Source organism: Pagrus major, chromosome 11, assembly GCF_040436345.1.
Source record: "Pagrus major chromosome 11, Pma_NU_1.0".
In the NCBI taxonomy this organism is placed as follows: Eukaryota; Metazoa; Chordata; class Actinopteri; order Spariformes; family Sparidae; genus Pagrus; species Pagrus major.
This window is the reverse complement of record NC_133225.1, coordinates 1,586,956-1,602,663: the sequence shown is the minus strand read 5'-3', so window position 1 is coordinate 1,602,663 and position 15,708 is coordinate 1,586,956. Positions and strand designations below refer to the sequence as shown.

At 45.8% G+C, this 15,708-nt stretch overlaps 2 protein-coding genes across 2 annotated transcripts; one reads left to right on the top strand and one right to left on the bottom strand.

Moving 5' to 3' along the window:
* Positions 1 to 7,437: 7,437 nt before the first annotated feature.
* On the top strand, positions 7,438 to 9,507 carry LOC141005133 (interferon-induced protein with tetratricopeptide repeats 1B-like). Its single transcript, XM_073476895.1, has 2 exons — positions 7,438 to 7,455; positions 8,021 to 9,507. The coding sequence occupies exons 1-2, from the start codon at positions 7,448 to 7,450 to the stop codon at positions 9,324 to 9,326; spliced, it is 1,314 nt and encodes a 437-aa protein (XP_073332996.1). The 5' UTR covers positions 7,438 to 7,447; the 3' UTR covers positions 9,327 to 9,507.
* Positions 9,508 to 10,724: 1,217 nt separating this feature from the next.
* Positions 10,725 to 15,439, bottom strand: prpf38a (pre-mRNA processing factor 38A). The gene is made up of 10 exons (XM_073477297.1): positions 15,242 to 15,439; positions 14,235 to 14,394; positions 13,845 to 13,966; positions 13,101 to 13,186; positions 12,909 to 13,019; positions 12,542 to 12,648; positions 12,360 to 12,386; positions 12,175 to 12,266; positions 11,522 to 11,570; positions 10,725 to 11,051 (listed from the first exon to the last, which is right to left on the bottom strand). Exons 1-10 carry the CDS (start codon positions 15,369 to 15,371, stop codon positions 11,006 to 11,008), a joined length of 930 nt encoding a protein of 309 aa, XP_073333398.1. The 5' UTR covers positions 15,372 to 15,439; the 3' UTR covers positions 10,725 to 11,005.
* Between the last annotated feature and the right edge of the window lie 269 nt (positions 15,440 to 15,708).

Here is a 15,708-nt window from a genome sequence, read left to right as displayed (position 1 = left end):
AGTGGATTATTGCAGAAAATAATCTGTACTGAATGTGAACAGGAAAAACTGAATACCAGGCCGACAGTTAAACTGTAATACCAAAGATGAGTCACTTCAGGGTTTTACCAGCGAGTTAAAAGTACCAATATGTTGGTCTGTGAGGAAACGGGCAGAACAGAATGCAGTTATAACTGAACATGCGTTTTAGTTATTAAAGGTAAATAATAATGTCGACACATGTTTCAGTCCAGTCACCAGGACCAACATTTTACAAGTTATATTTTGTGCACGTCACAGGATACACAACATTTGTAGATGTGACACCCCTGAATATTTTTTAAGGACAACACAGAACATTTTCTAGCCTGTTTGTGGCGACAAAACCAGGTGTTTTTTTAACGGGCCTGAAACAGAACAGGAGCTGTTTAAAGCAGAACCCTGTTCCTCACACCACACTAAAGACCTAACCCTCTCTGAAGTCAACATTTACAAAGTATGTATTTACTATGGTCCACCAACAACACCAGCACCAGCACCAACACCAGCACCACCAACACCAACACCTGCACCAACACCAACACCAACACCTGCAGCACCACCAGCAGCAGCACCACCACCTGCAGCAGCACCAGCACCAACACCAACACCAGCACCAACACCTGCAGCAGCAGCACCAACAGCTGCAGCAGCAGCACCAACACCTGCAGCACCACCTGCAGCAGCACCAACACCTGCAGCACCAGCACCACCAGCAGCAGCACCACCTGCAGCACCATCAGGCTCAGAGGCGCCACAGACACACAGGTGTGTGAGCTGCAGGTTGATTGGCAGTGGACCAAACCACTGTGAGGCACATGGAGGGGGGGAACCAATCTTTAGAAACTTAAAAACACACTCTGTATCTTTAATAAAGTGTTTTCATTGAGTACAGTAACATACTTTTATATATTATGTCTTCAGTGATGACCGAGGTGAAGTTAGTTTCATGTTGGATATTGGAGACACCGCAGACACCCAGCGGCGTCTCTCCCTCAGGGTCACCCAGTGTCGGCAGCAGGAGGACGGTCAGCTGCCTCCAGAACCTCGCGCTGTTCTGGAGGCTGCCTGATGGACCATCAATAAATTACCCTATGAAACAGTGTTTGTTCATGCTGACTGGATGATATTAGTGAAAATGATAATAACAAATAAAACTGAACTGATTTCATGTAGCACATTTATTTGATTGCTGAGATGAGACGATGGCTTTTTTTATTTCAGTAACTTCCATGTCACGTGACCCAGTGAGTCCAAACCAATGAAGAGTGTCAATAAATGGGACAAATAAGACTCATCTGTTTTTATTTTACTGCTTCTTCTATTGTATATGAATCTTTATGATGATTCAGCAGTTTTGACGTCAAGATGACAGAAAACTGTCTCTTACTAACGTGTATTTAATGAGTCGTGTTTATGTCGTGTTATGTGTGTGCAGTCAGGGCGCGTGGACAGATCCGTGGCTGCAGGTTTTAACTTTTCATTCCGGGGAAACTGTCACACCGGTATGACAAGTTGAGTTTTTGTCCTGTCTCCATGTTTGTTTTGTGACTTCCTGTTTTATTTTGGAAATTAACTCTCCTCTTGTTTCAGGTCACTTGCCCTTCCTCATGTGTCACCAGTCTGATTGTCTCCCCTGATTCCTGATCGGGTCCACCTGTTCCCCATTACCTCATGTGTTCATATAGTCGGCGTCTCCCTTTGTCCTGTGCCAGTGTGTCATGTCGTGTGTTGTGAAGCGTCACTCTTGTCAAAGTAAAACCTTAGTCTCAGTCTCAGTTTTTGCCTCGCTAAGAGAGTTTTTTGTTGACCGTTTGTCATTTAACTTTTCATAGCCTTAGTTAGTTTTGACTTCTTCCCTTTTGTAGTTTTTCCCTCCTCGGAGGCGTTTTTTGTTCTCTTCGTTTTCGTTGTTATCTCTCCCTAGAAGATAGGTATTTTTGTTGCTAATTTTCCTAGCCAACCCTCCTTTGCGAGGCGCTTTCTGTTTTTGCCTTCAAAATAAAGTATCTTCGCCAGCAGAACCCTGTTCCTCACACCACACTAAAGACCTAACCCTCTCTGAAGTCAACATTTACAAAGTATGTATTTACTATGGTCCACCAACAACACCAGCACCAGCACCAGCACCAACACCAGCACCACCAACACCAACACCTGCACCAACACCAACACCAACACCTGCAGCACCACCAGCAGCAGCACCACCACCTGCAGCAGCACCAGCACCAACACCAACACCAGCACCAACACCTAGTCTCAGTCTCAGTTTTTGCCTCGCTAAGAGAGTTTTTTGTTGACCGTTTGTCATTTAACTTTTCATAGCCTTAGTTAGTTTTGACTTCTTCCCTTTTGTAGTTTTTCCCTCCTCGGAGGCGTTTTTTGTTCTCTTCGTTTTCGTTGTTATCTCTCCCTAGAAGATAGGTATTTTTGTTGCTAATTTTCCTAGCCAACCCTCCTTTGCGAGGCGCTTTCTGTTTTTGCCTTCAAAATAAAGTATCTTCGCCAGCAGAACCCTGTTCCTCACACCACACTAAAGACCTAACCCTCTCTGAAGTCAACATTTACAAAGTATGTATTTACTATGGTCCACCAACAACACCAGCACCAGAACCAGCACCAACACCAGCACCACCAACACCAACACCTGCACCAACACCAACACCAACACCTGCAGCAGCAGCAGCACCACCACCTGCAGCAGCACCAGCACCAACACCAACACCAGCACCAACACCTGCAGCAGCAGCACCAACAGCTGCAGCAGCAGCACCAACACCTGCAGCACCAACAGCTGCAGCAGCACCAACACCTGCAGCACCACCTGCAGCAGCACCAACACCTGCAGCACCAGCACCACCAGCAGCAGCACCACCTGCAGCACCATCAGGCTCAGAGGCTCCACAGACACACAGGTGTGTGAGCTGCAGGTTGATTGGCAGTGGACCAAACCACTGTGAGGCACATGGAGGGGGGGAACCAATCTTTAGAAACTTCACAGCCGTCACCCCCACCTCACGCAAACTGACTACCGTTAAGATCATACACCTAGGCAAAGACTATAAAGTAGATGTGTTAATCGACTCGGGGGCTGACGAGAGTCTTATTGACAGGGGGTTGGTTCAGAGATTGGGGCTCCAGGTTGTGCCACTGAATAGGCCTATTAAGGCAAGCACCCTGAAAGGGAGCGCGCTTTTTGACATTTCACACATCTCCGAGCCGATAACCCTTCAAATAGCTGATCATTGGGAACACATCAAACCATACGTGATAGACTCACCTCGCCACGCCCTCATCCTCGGATACCCATGGCTAGAGCACCACAACCCCAGCATTGATTGGCGCACCGGGTTTATTACGGGGTGGGGGGAGGATTGTAAGGACCGCTGTCGAAAACCAGAGCCCCAAGATGCATTAATGACTGTCTCTGCTAACTCTGTCACAGACTCGGGGATCTCTGACCTGACCAAGGTGCCAAGCTGCTATCATCATTTAGCAGAGGTTTTCAGCAAAAGTAGGGCCACAGCCCTTCCCCCTCATCGCCCCTATGACTGCGCGATCGAGCTCTTGCCAGGCTCCACCATCCCCAAAGGTAGACTTTACTCTGTGTCTGGGCCTGAAAGACAGGCCATGAAAGATTATTTAGAGACCTCCCTGAAGGCTGGATTAATTCGGCCCTCCTCATCCCCAGCTGGGGCGGGGTTCTTTTTTGTGGGGAAAAAAGATGGCACCCTTCGACCCTGCATAGACTATAGCCCTCTCAACGAGATTACAGTTAAAAACAGATATCCCCTTCCCCTCATGAATTCAGTATTTGACCAACTCCAACAAGCGCAGATCTTCACCAAACTAGACCTGCGAAATGCCTACCACCTCATCCGCATCCGGGAGGGGGATGAGTGGAAAACGTGATTCAACACCCCTAGCGGCCATTACGAGTATCTGGTCATGCCGTTTGGCCTCACTAACGCCCCAGCTGTTTTCCAAGGTATGATTAATGACGTGTTGAGAGACTTCTTGGATCATTTCGTCTATGTTTATTTGGATGACATTCTTATCTACTCTCCCGACCTTGAGACCCACCAGAGACATGTCAAGCTTGTGTTACAACATCTCCTAGAAAATAAACTGTTTGTCAAGACAGAAAAGAGTGATTTTCATGCCAAGACCATCTCCTTCCTAGGCTTTATCGTAGCCCCTGGAAGGGTTCAGATGGACCCGGCTAAAGTTAGCGCTGTAGCTGAGTGGCCAACACCAGATAGCCGCAGGAAGGTACAGCAATTCCTAGGATTTGCCAACTTCTACAGGCGGTTTATCAGAGGCTTCAGCGCAATAGCAGCTCCGCTCCATGCCCTCACTTCTCCACAGGTGCCATTCCACTGGTCCGCCGATGCAGCTGCAGCCTTCAAGGAGCTGAAGCAGCGGTTCACCACAGCGCCCATCCTCACACTTCCCGATCCCTCTCGCCAGTTCGTGGTGGAGGTGGATGCATCCGGTGAGGGGATCGGGGCCATTCTGTCTCAGCGAGCAGAGGCGGACAACAAGCTCCACCCCTGCGCCTTCCTGTCTCGACGTCTGACGGCAGCTGAACGCAACTACGATGTGGGAAATCGTGAGCTGCTGGCTGTGAAGGTCGCTCTTGAAGAGTGGCGGCACTGGCTGGAGGGGGCACAACACCCGTTCATGGTTTGGACCGACCACAAGAATCTCCAATACATAAAAAAGGCTAAACGGTTAAATTCTCGCCAAGCCCGCTGGTCATTGTTTTTTAACCGTTTTCAATTTTCTTTGTCCTACAGACCGGGGTCCAAAAACACTAAGCCCGATGCCCTGTCCCGTCTCTTCAGTCCCGAGCCCGTGGCCACAGAACCAGAGCCCATCCTTCCACTTAGCCGTGTGGTTGGAGCGGTCACCTGGCCCATAGAAGCCGAGGTGAAGCAGGCGAATGGTGAGACCCCTCCACCTAGTGGGTGCCCAGATGATCGTCTGTTTGTCCCTGTTAATCTGCGCCCACAGGTGATACACTGGGCTCACACGTCCCTGCTCACCTGTCATCCGGGTGTACGTCGGACCATGTACGCCATCTCACAGCGGTTCTGGTGGCCATCCATGGAGCCGGAGGTCAGTGAGTACGTCGAGGCATGTCCAGTCTGCGCCCGAAATAAGAACTCCTCCAGAGCCCGCGCAGGCTTACTGCAGCCTCTCCCCATTCCTTCCCGGCCGTGGGCGGAGATCTCCTTGGACTTTGTCACGGGCCTCCCGGTCTCCAGAGGTAACACTGCGGTTCTTACCGTGGTGGATAGGTTCTCTAAGATGACTCATTTTATAGCTTTACCTAAGTTGCCGTCAGCCAAAGAAACCGCTGAAATCATGATGAACAATGTCTTCAGGATTCATGGCTTCCCACGGGACATCGTATCAGATCGGGGGCCCCAATTTATCTCGCGGTTCTGGAGGGAGTTCTGCAAGCTGATCGGAGCCACTGCAAGCCTCACGTCAGGTTACCACCCTGAGGCTAACGGCCAGACTGAGCACCTCAATCAGCAGCTGGAGACCGGCCTCCGGTGCCTGGTGGCACAGAACCCTGCGTCATGGAGCAAACACTTGACATGGGTCGAGTACGCCCATAACTCCCTTCCCACTTCGGCCACTGGTATGTCCCCTTTTCATTGTGTTTTTGGTTATCAACCCCCGGTCTTTTCTGAGACCGAACCCGAGGTGTCTGTGCCCTCCGCCCATGCCCTAGTCCGTCGCTGCCGCCGCATCTGGGCCGCAGCACGCCAGATGCTGCTACGACAAGGGGACAGGGTTAAAAAGGCAGCGGACCGAAGGAGGAGACCGGCTCCTGTCTACCAGCCCGGCCAGCGAGTGTGGCTTGCAGCCAAGGAACTGCCTCTTCAGGTAGAATCGCGAAAACTGGCTCCACGCTTCGTCGGTCCGTTCCCCATCACCAGGATTATCAACCCTGCAGCTGTGCGTCTCCGTCTGCCCCGGTCCCTCAGAGTACATCCCACCTTTCATGTGAGTAAGATCAAACCAGCCAAAGACAGTGCCATGATACCAGCAACCAAGCCACCTCCGTCACCCCGAATGGTCGAAGGGGGGCCAGTTTATACAGTTAAGAAGCTGTTAGCAGTGCGCAATCGGGGCCGGGGCAGGCAGTTCCTCGTGGACTGGGAGGGGTACGGACCTGAAGAGCGTCAGTGGGTCCCGGCCCGGCACATCATGGATCCTGGACTCATCGAGGACTTTTATAAAGAGCACCCAGATATTCCAGGGCCGTCTGGTATTCGGCCTTAGGGAGGGGATAATGTCACACCGGTATGTCAAGTTGAGTTTTTGTCCTGTCTCCATGTTTGTTTTGTGACTTCCTGTTTTATTTTGGAAATTAACTCTCCTCTCGTTTCAGGTCACTTGCTCTTCCTCATGTGTCACCAGTCTGATTGTCTCCCCTGATTCCTGATCGGGTCCACCTGTTCCCCATTACCTCATGTGTTCATATAGTCGGCGTCTCCCTTTGTCCTGTGCCAGTGTGTCATGTCGTGTGTTGTGAAGCGTCACTCTTGTCAAAGTAAAACCTTAGTCTCAGTCTCAGTTTTTGCCTCGCTAAGAGAGTTTTTTGTTGACCGTTTGTCATTTAACTTTTCATAGCCTTAGTTAGTTTTGACTTCTTCCCTTTTGTAGTTTTTCCCTCCTCGGAGGCGTTTTTTGTTCTCTTCGTTTTCGTTGTTATCTCTCCCTAGAAGATAGGTATTTTTGTTGCTAATTTTCCTAGCCAACCCTCCTTTGCGAGGCGCTTTCTGTTTTTGCCTTCAAAATAAAGTATCTTCGCCAGCTCTGCATCCGAGTCCGAACTCAGTGTTTCAGTCTTGTCAGAAACAAAACTCAGCGCAGATTTTTGGTCGCTTTGTTCGCGCAGCTCAAAACTCATTAAACTAATATTCACATTATCATTATGACTGAAATGTGCTTCATGTGGAAGCAGCTCGTGATGTGATTGACTTTAGCCTACTGACTGCATTAGTTGTGCACTATTAGATGAATCTAATATGAATGTATAATAACTCAGTTCTCAGGTTGGTTTGCACTAACTGGGCGGATTTCCGCGTCGCTTTGTTCTTGTTCGACTCTGTTCGCACAGCTCAAAACTCAGATCTTTTTGCTTATTTTCTTGCCGATTCTCCCTTTTTCTCTCTGAATGTTCATGATGAGAGCTCCTCGTCTCTTTGAATGTTCATGATGAGAGCTCTTACAGCTGTTTAACTTCGCCGCATGCGGCCCCGCCTGTAAAAGTCGCTTGGCATCGTTCAAGCTGCTGCTCGACGTCATTTACAGAAAAGAGGAAGTTGGACATCACTGATATCGTGTCAGGACCCAAAGCAGTTCATTAGTGATAACTAGAGAGCTGCTGTGTTGAGGAAACAGCTGAATGATGAGGTGAGTGACTGCTTCTGCATTTCACATCATTATGATGTATTTAATGTTCATGTAATAATCATCATGAACCCTACAAGTCAATGATGATATATTAATTCCTCCTTTTTAATTTACTTTCTTGGTTCCTACATTCACGGCCACAAAGTTTGAGTTTTCTTCCTCTTTTTAAAGAATCAGTCACTGATTGATTGTTCTGTCAACTTTGATCCTGGTGGTGTTAAATATATCTTGGCTGTTTGGTTTCAATTAAATGTGCTGTAAAGTGTCTTATATCTTATATCTTCCTCCTTTGTTCATATTTCTTTAATCATTCATTTTGTCTCTCCTTCCTTGATTTCTTCATTCTCCCCTTCCTTCCTTATTTCCTTGCCATCCGGGCTCCTCCCTTCCTTCCTTATTTCCTTGCCATCCAGGCTCCTCCCTTCCTTCCTGACCATTCAGTGCTCCTAACATCATGTTTATCTCCCTTCCTCCACATGAGATGAACAGAGTTTATCCACACATAGCACACTTCAGAGTGTGCTGTATAAGCCGACTGATGATCTGTATTTTTATTCTCCATCAGTCAAACATCACTGGAGTCCAAACTGGAGGCCCTGCAGTGCCACTTCACCTGGGATCTGGACCCCAGCAGGTCCAAACTCTTCCGTCTCAGGTACCATTTGGAGGAAATCGGCACCGAGGAGGGAACCCGCTGGCTGGGCCACGTTTACAACCTGCGGGGGTACGTTCAATACAAGCTGGGGTTCACCGAAGACGCCCAGAGTTTGTTCAACAAGGCTGCAGAGGCCTTCTGCCAGACAAGAAGAGCAGATGAGGGTCCCTGGTTAGTGGTGAACTACGGGAACCAGGCTTGGCTGCACCACCACCTGGGAGAACAAGCAGAGAGTCAGGCTTACCTGTCAAAGGTCGACGCCCTGATGAATAAATACCCATCTCCATCCCAGGACGAGCTCCATCCAGAGATCTACGCTGAGAAAGCCTGGACCCTGATGAAGTTCAGCTCAGACAAGAAGCTGCTGGCTGCAGATTACTTCCAGAGAGCCATCAGGATGCAGCCGGACATGGTGGAGTGGAAATCCAGCCATGTCTTATTGTTAGCGAAAGCTGCTGTGAAAGCCGACAGAGGACTTGATGCTGACATGTTGGAGGAAATGGGGATCGCAAAGGAAGAAGATCCAGAGAACTTGTACCTCGCTGCTCACTACCTTCAGCATAATGCTGAAACGATGGAGGAAGAAAGAGTTGAGGATGAAGCACGAGAGTTAGCTCAAAAGATCCTGATGAATCCAGTCAGCAGCTACAGTGGTTTCAAAGTATTGCTATGGGTTTACGTTCACCATGTATCTGTTGATGAGGCCATTGTTTTGGCAGAGGAGGCTCTGAAACAGCATCCAGATGTGCGTTTTCTGAAGAGATGTGTTGCATTCAGCTACAAATCAAAGATTTATTTTGGAACGGACGGTCCCCCAAAACAAAGCATGATAGACAAAGCGATCAGTGTCCACGAGGAGGTGGTTTCTCTTTACCCTGAGCCTTCTCTTATGAGGAAAATAGACCTTGCAAACATGTACGCAAAGTCAAATCACAGCCAGGCTAAAGCTGAGCAGATTTACCAGGAACTGCTAAAGAGTGATCTGGAAACTGCAGACAAACAGCTGGTTTACAACAGATATGCAACCTATCTACACTTTGTAGTGAAGGATAGCCGCAGGTCAGCACAGTATCACATGAGGGCAGCAGAGATACTGATACAATCCTACTTTCGTAGGGACAGCGTCACAATTCTGGAGAAGATTAGAGACAGAAACTGGCACCAGATGAGCAGAGAAGTAGAGGAGTTTCTGGAAAACCTGCCAGAGCCACAGTGATTTTAACAGCACTGGTTCAGACAGAAATGTAGGTGTTGCATCACCTAAAGAAATCTGTACATAGAAAGTTTGATAACATTTTGGAAAGAAATGTGGAAATTGAGGAAAAGATGATTCGATGTGATCAGTCAGAACAGATTCACTTCACCCTGCTATCAATCCTCTGATGGTTTCCATGGAAACAAATATATTTTCCCACAAAATGTTTTCATTGTATGTGTTCGTATGATCAGAAGATTTAAATAAAAGTTGTAATAAAAGAAGTTAATCTGATTTTCAGCTTCATTTTTCAGCACAAACTGGTGCCGTCAACCAACAGGAAGTCAACTTGACGAATAAACTTGTCGTCCTGTTGGAGACCAAGCTAGCTCGTTAGCTCTGAGCACCTTTTAACCTTGAACTAAACTAAATGATGCACCGCAGGACTACTCAGAGCAAAATGGTGGTTAGCATGTTAGCAGTTAGCATCTCCCTGGTTCCCTCCACAAGAAGCTTATCTTCTCTCTCAGAACCCTGTTCCTCACACCAAACTAAAGACCTAACCCTCTTTGAAGTCAACATTTACAAAGTATGTATTTACTTTGGTCCACGAGCACCTGCACCACCTGCAGCAGCACCAACACCAGCAGCACCATCAGGCTCAGAGGCTCCACAGACACACAGGTGTGTGAGCTGCAGGTTGATTGGCAGTGGACCAAACCACTGTGAGGCACATGGAGGGGGGGAACCAATCTTTAGAAACTTAAAAACACACTCTGTATCTTTAATAAAGTGTTCTGTTGTGGAGAATATATACAACACTAATATCTGCTGAAGCCGAAACTCTCAGAAAGACGACACAGAGGAAAGGTTTGTAGAAAGTGGGTTCTGTTTTTTCCTGGACTGACCAGACATTTATGTACTTCGAAATCTGCACAATCACACTTGCGTAGTGATGACCTAATGTCACGATGACCCTTGTCTCATTGTTCCATATCTAGTATTTCATGTACTCCCGAGTCTTGTGTGAGAGTGTGTGTGTGTGTGCTCGTGCATGTGTGTGTTTGTCTGGGTTGACTTGGCCCCATGTGGTGATTTTGGATAAATTACCCTATAAAACAGTGTTTGTTCATGCTGACTGGATGATATTAGTGATCCGTCTCAAGTCATAAACACAGAAGAGAAAATCATTTAGATGAGACTTAATAAACGGATCACCAGAAAAAAAAGATCCACCTGCCCCTCAGGGCTTCTGTCACAACTGCATCCTGTCACCCAAAACACAAAATATAGCATGAAGACTTCACAACACACAGCTGTGATGTTTCATCATGTGTCATTTTAATTTTACGTTAACTGTAAATAAAATCAGGAGCATCAGTCACTCAGGAATCAATCAAAACTCCACGAACACACGACTTCTGAAACGGGGTTTTTATTTCTCTGACAAACGTCAGCTCAGACTGTGAGACTCGTTTCTACACACAGAAACACATTCCTACATTTACACAGATCCAGACGGTATCAGTACGGGTCAGAGTTACCTGAACCACAGAATTACTGTACAAACACACAGGTCAGTGGTCCAACAGCTCAAACTGAAAATACTTCAAAGTGACATAAAAAACACTCAAACTTCATTCAAGATGAAGACGTGAGATCTCCGACAGTTCAGAGGTTTAAAAAATAAAATAAAAAAATCACTCGTTTCCTCGTCGACTCTTCTTGTGACTCTTCTTTGAACTCCTGCGATGTGAAACAAACAGAGCGATGTTGAATGGAGACAAATCAACACGGTTCACATCTCGTTACGGATGAGTAATCACATTACACGTGTTTGAAGCAGGAACTTTAAAGACTTTCAGACATTATTGTAAAACAGTGAACACGTGAGTCCGGCTGAGTGAACAGCTAATTCAGGGGACCTGAGCACACCACAGTTTTACAGGTGTTTTAGTCGGTCGGTACCAAAAACAGCTGATGAAACAAAATGTTTACAGTCGTATTCTGGATCTTTTTATTTAACAATAACTCCTGATTTCAACGAGTTTAAGAAACGTTCAGTAACTTTGGCCTCTCGTTGAATGAAAACAGTTATTACATGGTAATAACACCTGTGTATGAGAGGACATCCAGCCTCGCGTGTGCACAACGACACAACGTCATACTTTGAAAATGTAAATAATGATGCGAGCAGGATCAGCTGCTTCACTCACCTCTCTGGAGACTTGGAGTGGCTGCGATGTCTGTGGCTTCTGTGGTGACCTGGTTCAAAATGAAGATCAAACAAATCATCAGACACAGCGAGGACTTTTATTTCTCTTATACATCGTCGTTAAAAGTACTTTCTCAGCCTCGACTGGAGCAGAGGCCTCTTGAATTAGAACAAAAAGAAAAGCAGCAAACTGAAGATAAAAGACATTTTAAATTACATAAACTTACTTTACTTTACTTACTGGAGTGTTTCCACTTTCAGTAACTTTAAACTTCCACTGCACGACAGCTCAGAGGCAAATATCTTACTTTTTACTCAGCAGCTGTAGTTACAAGTTATTTTTAGTCATTTTTAACTGTACAAAAGTTTTAAAATCAACACAATCAAAGAACTGCCCACTTTTACCAAAGTAAGACTTGTGCAGGACTTTGACTTGTACTGGAGTATTTTCACACTTTGGTATTAGTACTTGTATTTCTTCCACCGCTGACAACACAGAACTCCATGAAGATGAAGAGGATCAGGCTTCTGCTCAAAGCTGTTTTCATTGTGCTGCCACCTTCTGGTCGAGCGTCAGATCGCTCAGATTAAACTTGTTGGGTTGTATCTCTCTTCAAACATGAACCTGGAAGCAGCCTCTTTCTGTTTCTTTACCTGGGGATTTGGAGCGGTGGCGTCTGTCTCTGGACCGGCTGCGATGGCGGCGGGGGCTCTTGCTGCGATGGCGGTCTCTCCGGGGTGACGGGCTGAGTACAAAAGACAATCAGTGAGCATGAGCTGCAAATATTATACCTGAAGACGGTTTCATTTCAATGATTTTTAGCCAAAAGCAAACTTACCTTCGCCTCTTTGGAGATCTGCTCCTCCTGAGAAAACAAATAAACCCACAGAGGATTTAATTTACAGCTGAACTGATGATTTATAATCTCACAAAGAAAACATTTCTCATTTTGTCTTCTTACATCAGAGATCAATACATCCTCAACCTCTCGGTACAGTGACGGAGAATAAAAGCACAAACCGTCTGGGTGAGCGGCTGCGTCTGTAACGAGGTGACGGGGAGCGGCGGGGTCTGTCGTTGTCACGGTAACTGCGTCTGTGTGGCTCGGGGGTCTGGAGTCTCTCCGGCTGCAGGTGAGAAAGACATTTTAAAACCTGTGACAACGAAGCTGATGATGATTCTTCAAGTCTGAAATATTTAAAACATTTAAATATTTCAATAACTTAACGACAACAACAACCGGTGACACTGAGCCGGCATCTGACGTGTGTCACGACACCAGGACCTGGACCAGTACACGTGTGTGTGACCACATCTGCCATTTCTCTGGATTAATATTGACTTCACTCACTCATGATGTTCCACGAGGTTAAATAAAGATTTTCACCTTCTCCTCTTCCTCATCTTCTTCTTCACTGCTCTCCACCTCGTCCAGGTCTTCCTCCAGAGCGCTGATACGTGGGTCTAACATCTCAGCCTCCTCCAGGACGTGTCTCTTCTGTAACACACACACAAACACACACATTAGTGGTGTAGACACACACCAAGCTGTGTGCGTGTAGACAGGATGTGAACGTACCTGAAGTCGAGGCAGAATGATGTCACACATCCTCTCTGAATGAAGAAGCTCGTCGATGAACTCGTCCACATGCATCAACTCAAACTCTGACACGAGAGAGAAAAGAGATGAAGAGGAGCAAAAGCACAAAAAGACACAAAGACAGAAAGAAGTTCATGTAGAACATTCGCGTTTCACAAAGTTTGTAAAGTGTCTCCGACTCAACAACTCACTAAACTGACACATTTGTTAAGGGAGTCTGGGGACAAAGAAGTCGCCTATACTGGTTACTGTTTAGTGTATTTGTAAAATGTGACATGTTTAGCATCAATAAAATGTTTCTTCTTTCATAAATTGAGTGTAAATGGTGAAATCAGTGTAAACAGTGTGTTCAAACAGCTGCTAAATGTTGGCAGGTCAGACTTTAGCGCTTTAGACACAGAAGCAGACAGGCTGGTGCAGCCATGCTGCCACAAACTGACACTTTCCACAAGGAAACACACACCTTACTGTTTTCATTTAATGCTGAATTTACAAGAAGGAGACAATGATTCAGAGTCTGTCAGAGACAGAGTTTCACTACGTTATAAAGTTTGTTTTAACTCAACAACTCTTAAAATCACTACATTTGTTAAGGGAGTCTGGTGATGTTGTGGTTGAAACAGACAGTGTGTTCACAAACATCTACTAGTTACCTCAATAACATCAAACATGGCTGCTGTGTTGAGCTGATTAATCATCAGAGGAGTGACTTTCACAACTCACCTCCGTTTCTGTTCTGACTCTTGATTTTTCTGTAGTCGTTGTACAGCGGCTCCAGGTATTTGTAGCAGTCGACTGCAGTACCAGTTAACCTCATATACATCGCTCCGAGCAGACGAACATATCTGATAACAGAAAGAGAGAACATGGATCAAAGGTCGACGATGAGCCCAACATGACTACGGTATATTTCAAGTGTTGCATCTGTCAGGACAGAGTAGTTTGTTTCTATTCCTGAAGGGTCATTGTATCTGGTAATAATACTAATGATCATTCTGTAATAATACATTGTACAGGATCTGTAATTACTGCATGTAATACAGTATTGTTTGTTGGCTTCGTTGACAAAGAGAACAGCAGTTCACTTTATTCTCTCAACAGATTGAAACTCACTTGAAATCCTCATTTTTTATGAACTCTACGATGATGTCTTTTTCAGGCTGAATCTGCAGCATCTTCAGCGTGAGGCAGAGGAAGGGAGTGGGCTTGATGTTTCCACCATAAACTCCACCGACATACTTCAACTCCATGGCTTTGTCCACAACCAGCTCAGCTGTGGAGGACACGACACGCACACACTGGATTAACATTAGGAAACAGACAGGGCCAAACAAAACCGCTGACACAAAGCTGAAGGATCAGTGTTATCTGAAGTATGATTGTTTCCTGTGGTGCAATAAAAGTGGACAAAAGTATGTAGACGGCAAACAAGTGTGGAAAGAAACAGCCGAGGACAAAAGTTACAATTTTTTACAATCAGGTGACAAAAATAAAACATATTTTACAGAAAGAAAGTGTATTTTGTTTGCTTTTATTTTTCTTGGAGCTGATTTATCTCCCAACAGAAAACTAATCATGAAGCATCTGATGCTTCCAGCTCATCTCATGTTCAGAGCTGCTGCTTTTCACAGTTTTATGTTACATAAAAACTTAATATCTTTGGAGTTTGGACTGTTTGGTCGATCAAACGAAGCAATGATGAGAAGTTACTTTGGGAAATGAATATTAACTTAGTTCACTAATAATCATTCTTAATTAACTAATCGGAAAAACTATCAGGAGTTTAACTGAGATGAAATAATAGTTAACTGCAGCACTTGTTTGTCTCACGCTGTTGCAAAGTTAATATCTTTGAGGTTTTTAGCTTTTGGTTAGCAAAACAAATAGTTTGATAGCTAGCTAACTTTGGGCTGTATTAACATTATCTATTTTTCTTGCCATTTATTAAATATGTAGCCCCGTTAAACTAAACTAAAGCAACACAAATGATCGCACACGTGTTAGAAACAGATTAGTTTCGCTCAGGTTCAATGATATTTCTTCTGTTCAGAGCAGAGAGGCGTCATTAGCATTAGCCGACGGGAGGCTAACGTTAGCTCGCTAGCTAACATGCTACTGACCGGTCAGACCGAAGCACTCCTCCTTCCAGTATTTGGACTCGTAGATTCGAGTCCGGGTGATTTTCTCCACCAGGTACTGCGGGTTGGTCCCGTGTATGCTGTTGGCATCTTTAACGGTTCTGTTCGCCATCGGAAAGAAAGATGAGTTAGCTCCGTTGTTAGCATGGACACAGCGGCAGCAGCACCGTGAGCCACGAGCGGAAACGAAGAGATCACTTCCGGTTCGTTTTCTTCAGAATAAAAGCGGCATCTCCATCGGCCTGCAGGGGACAGCGCTACGGAACAACCAGACTCCCTTACCGATCGCGTGGTTTTAAAAGTAGCAGGCTGAGAAACTTTTTTTTTATTTTGTATTTGTTAAGCTGCTTCAACAAATGTAAATTATTGATGCCTTGTTGTAAATTCGGCATCAAATTTAATACCTTACGATGTTTCTTTCCTTGTAAAAAGAGTCAGTTTGTCACGGC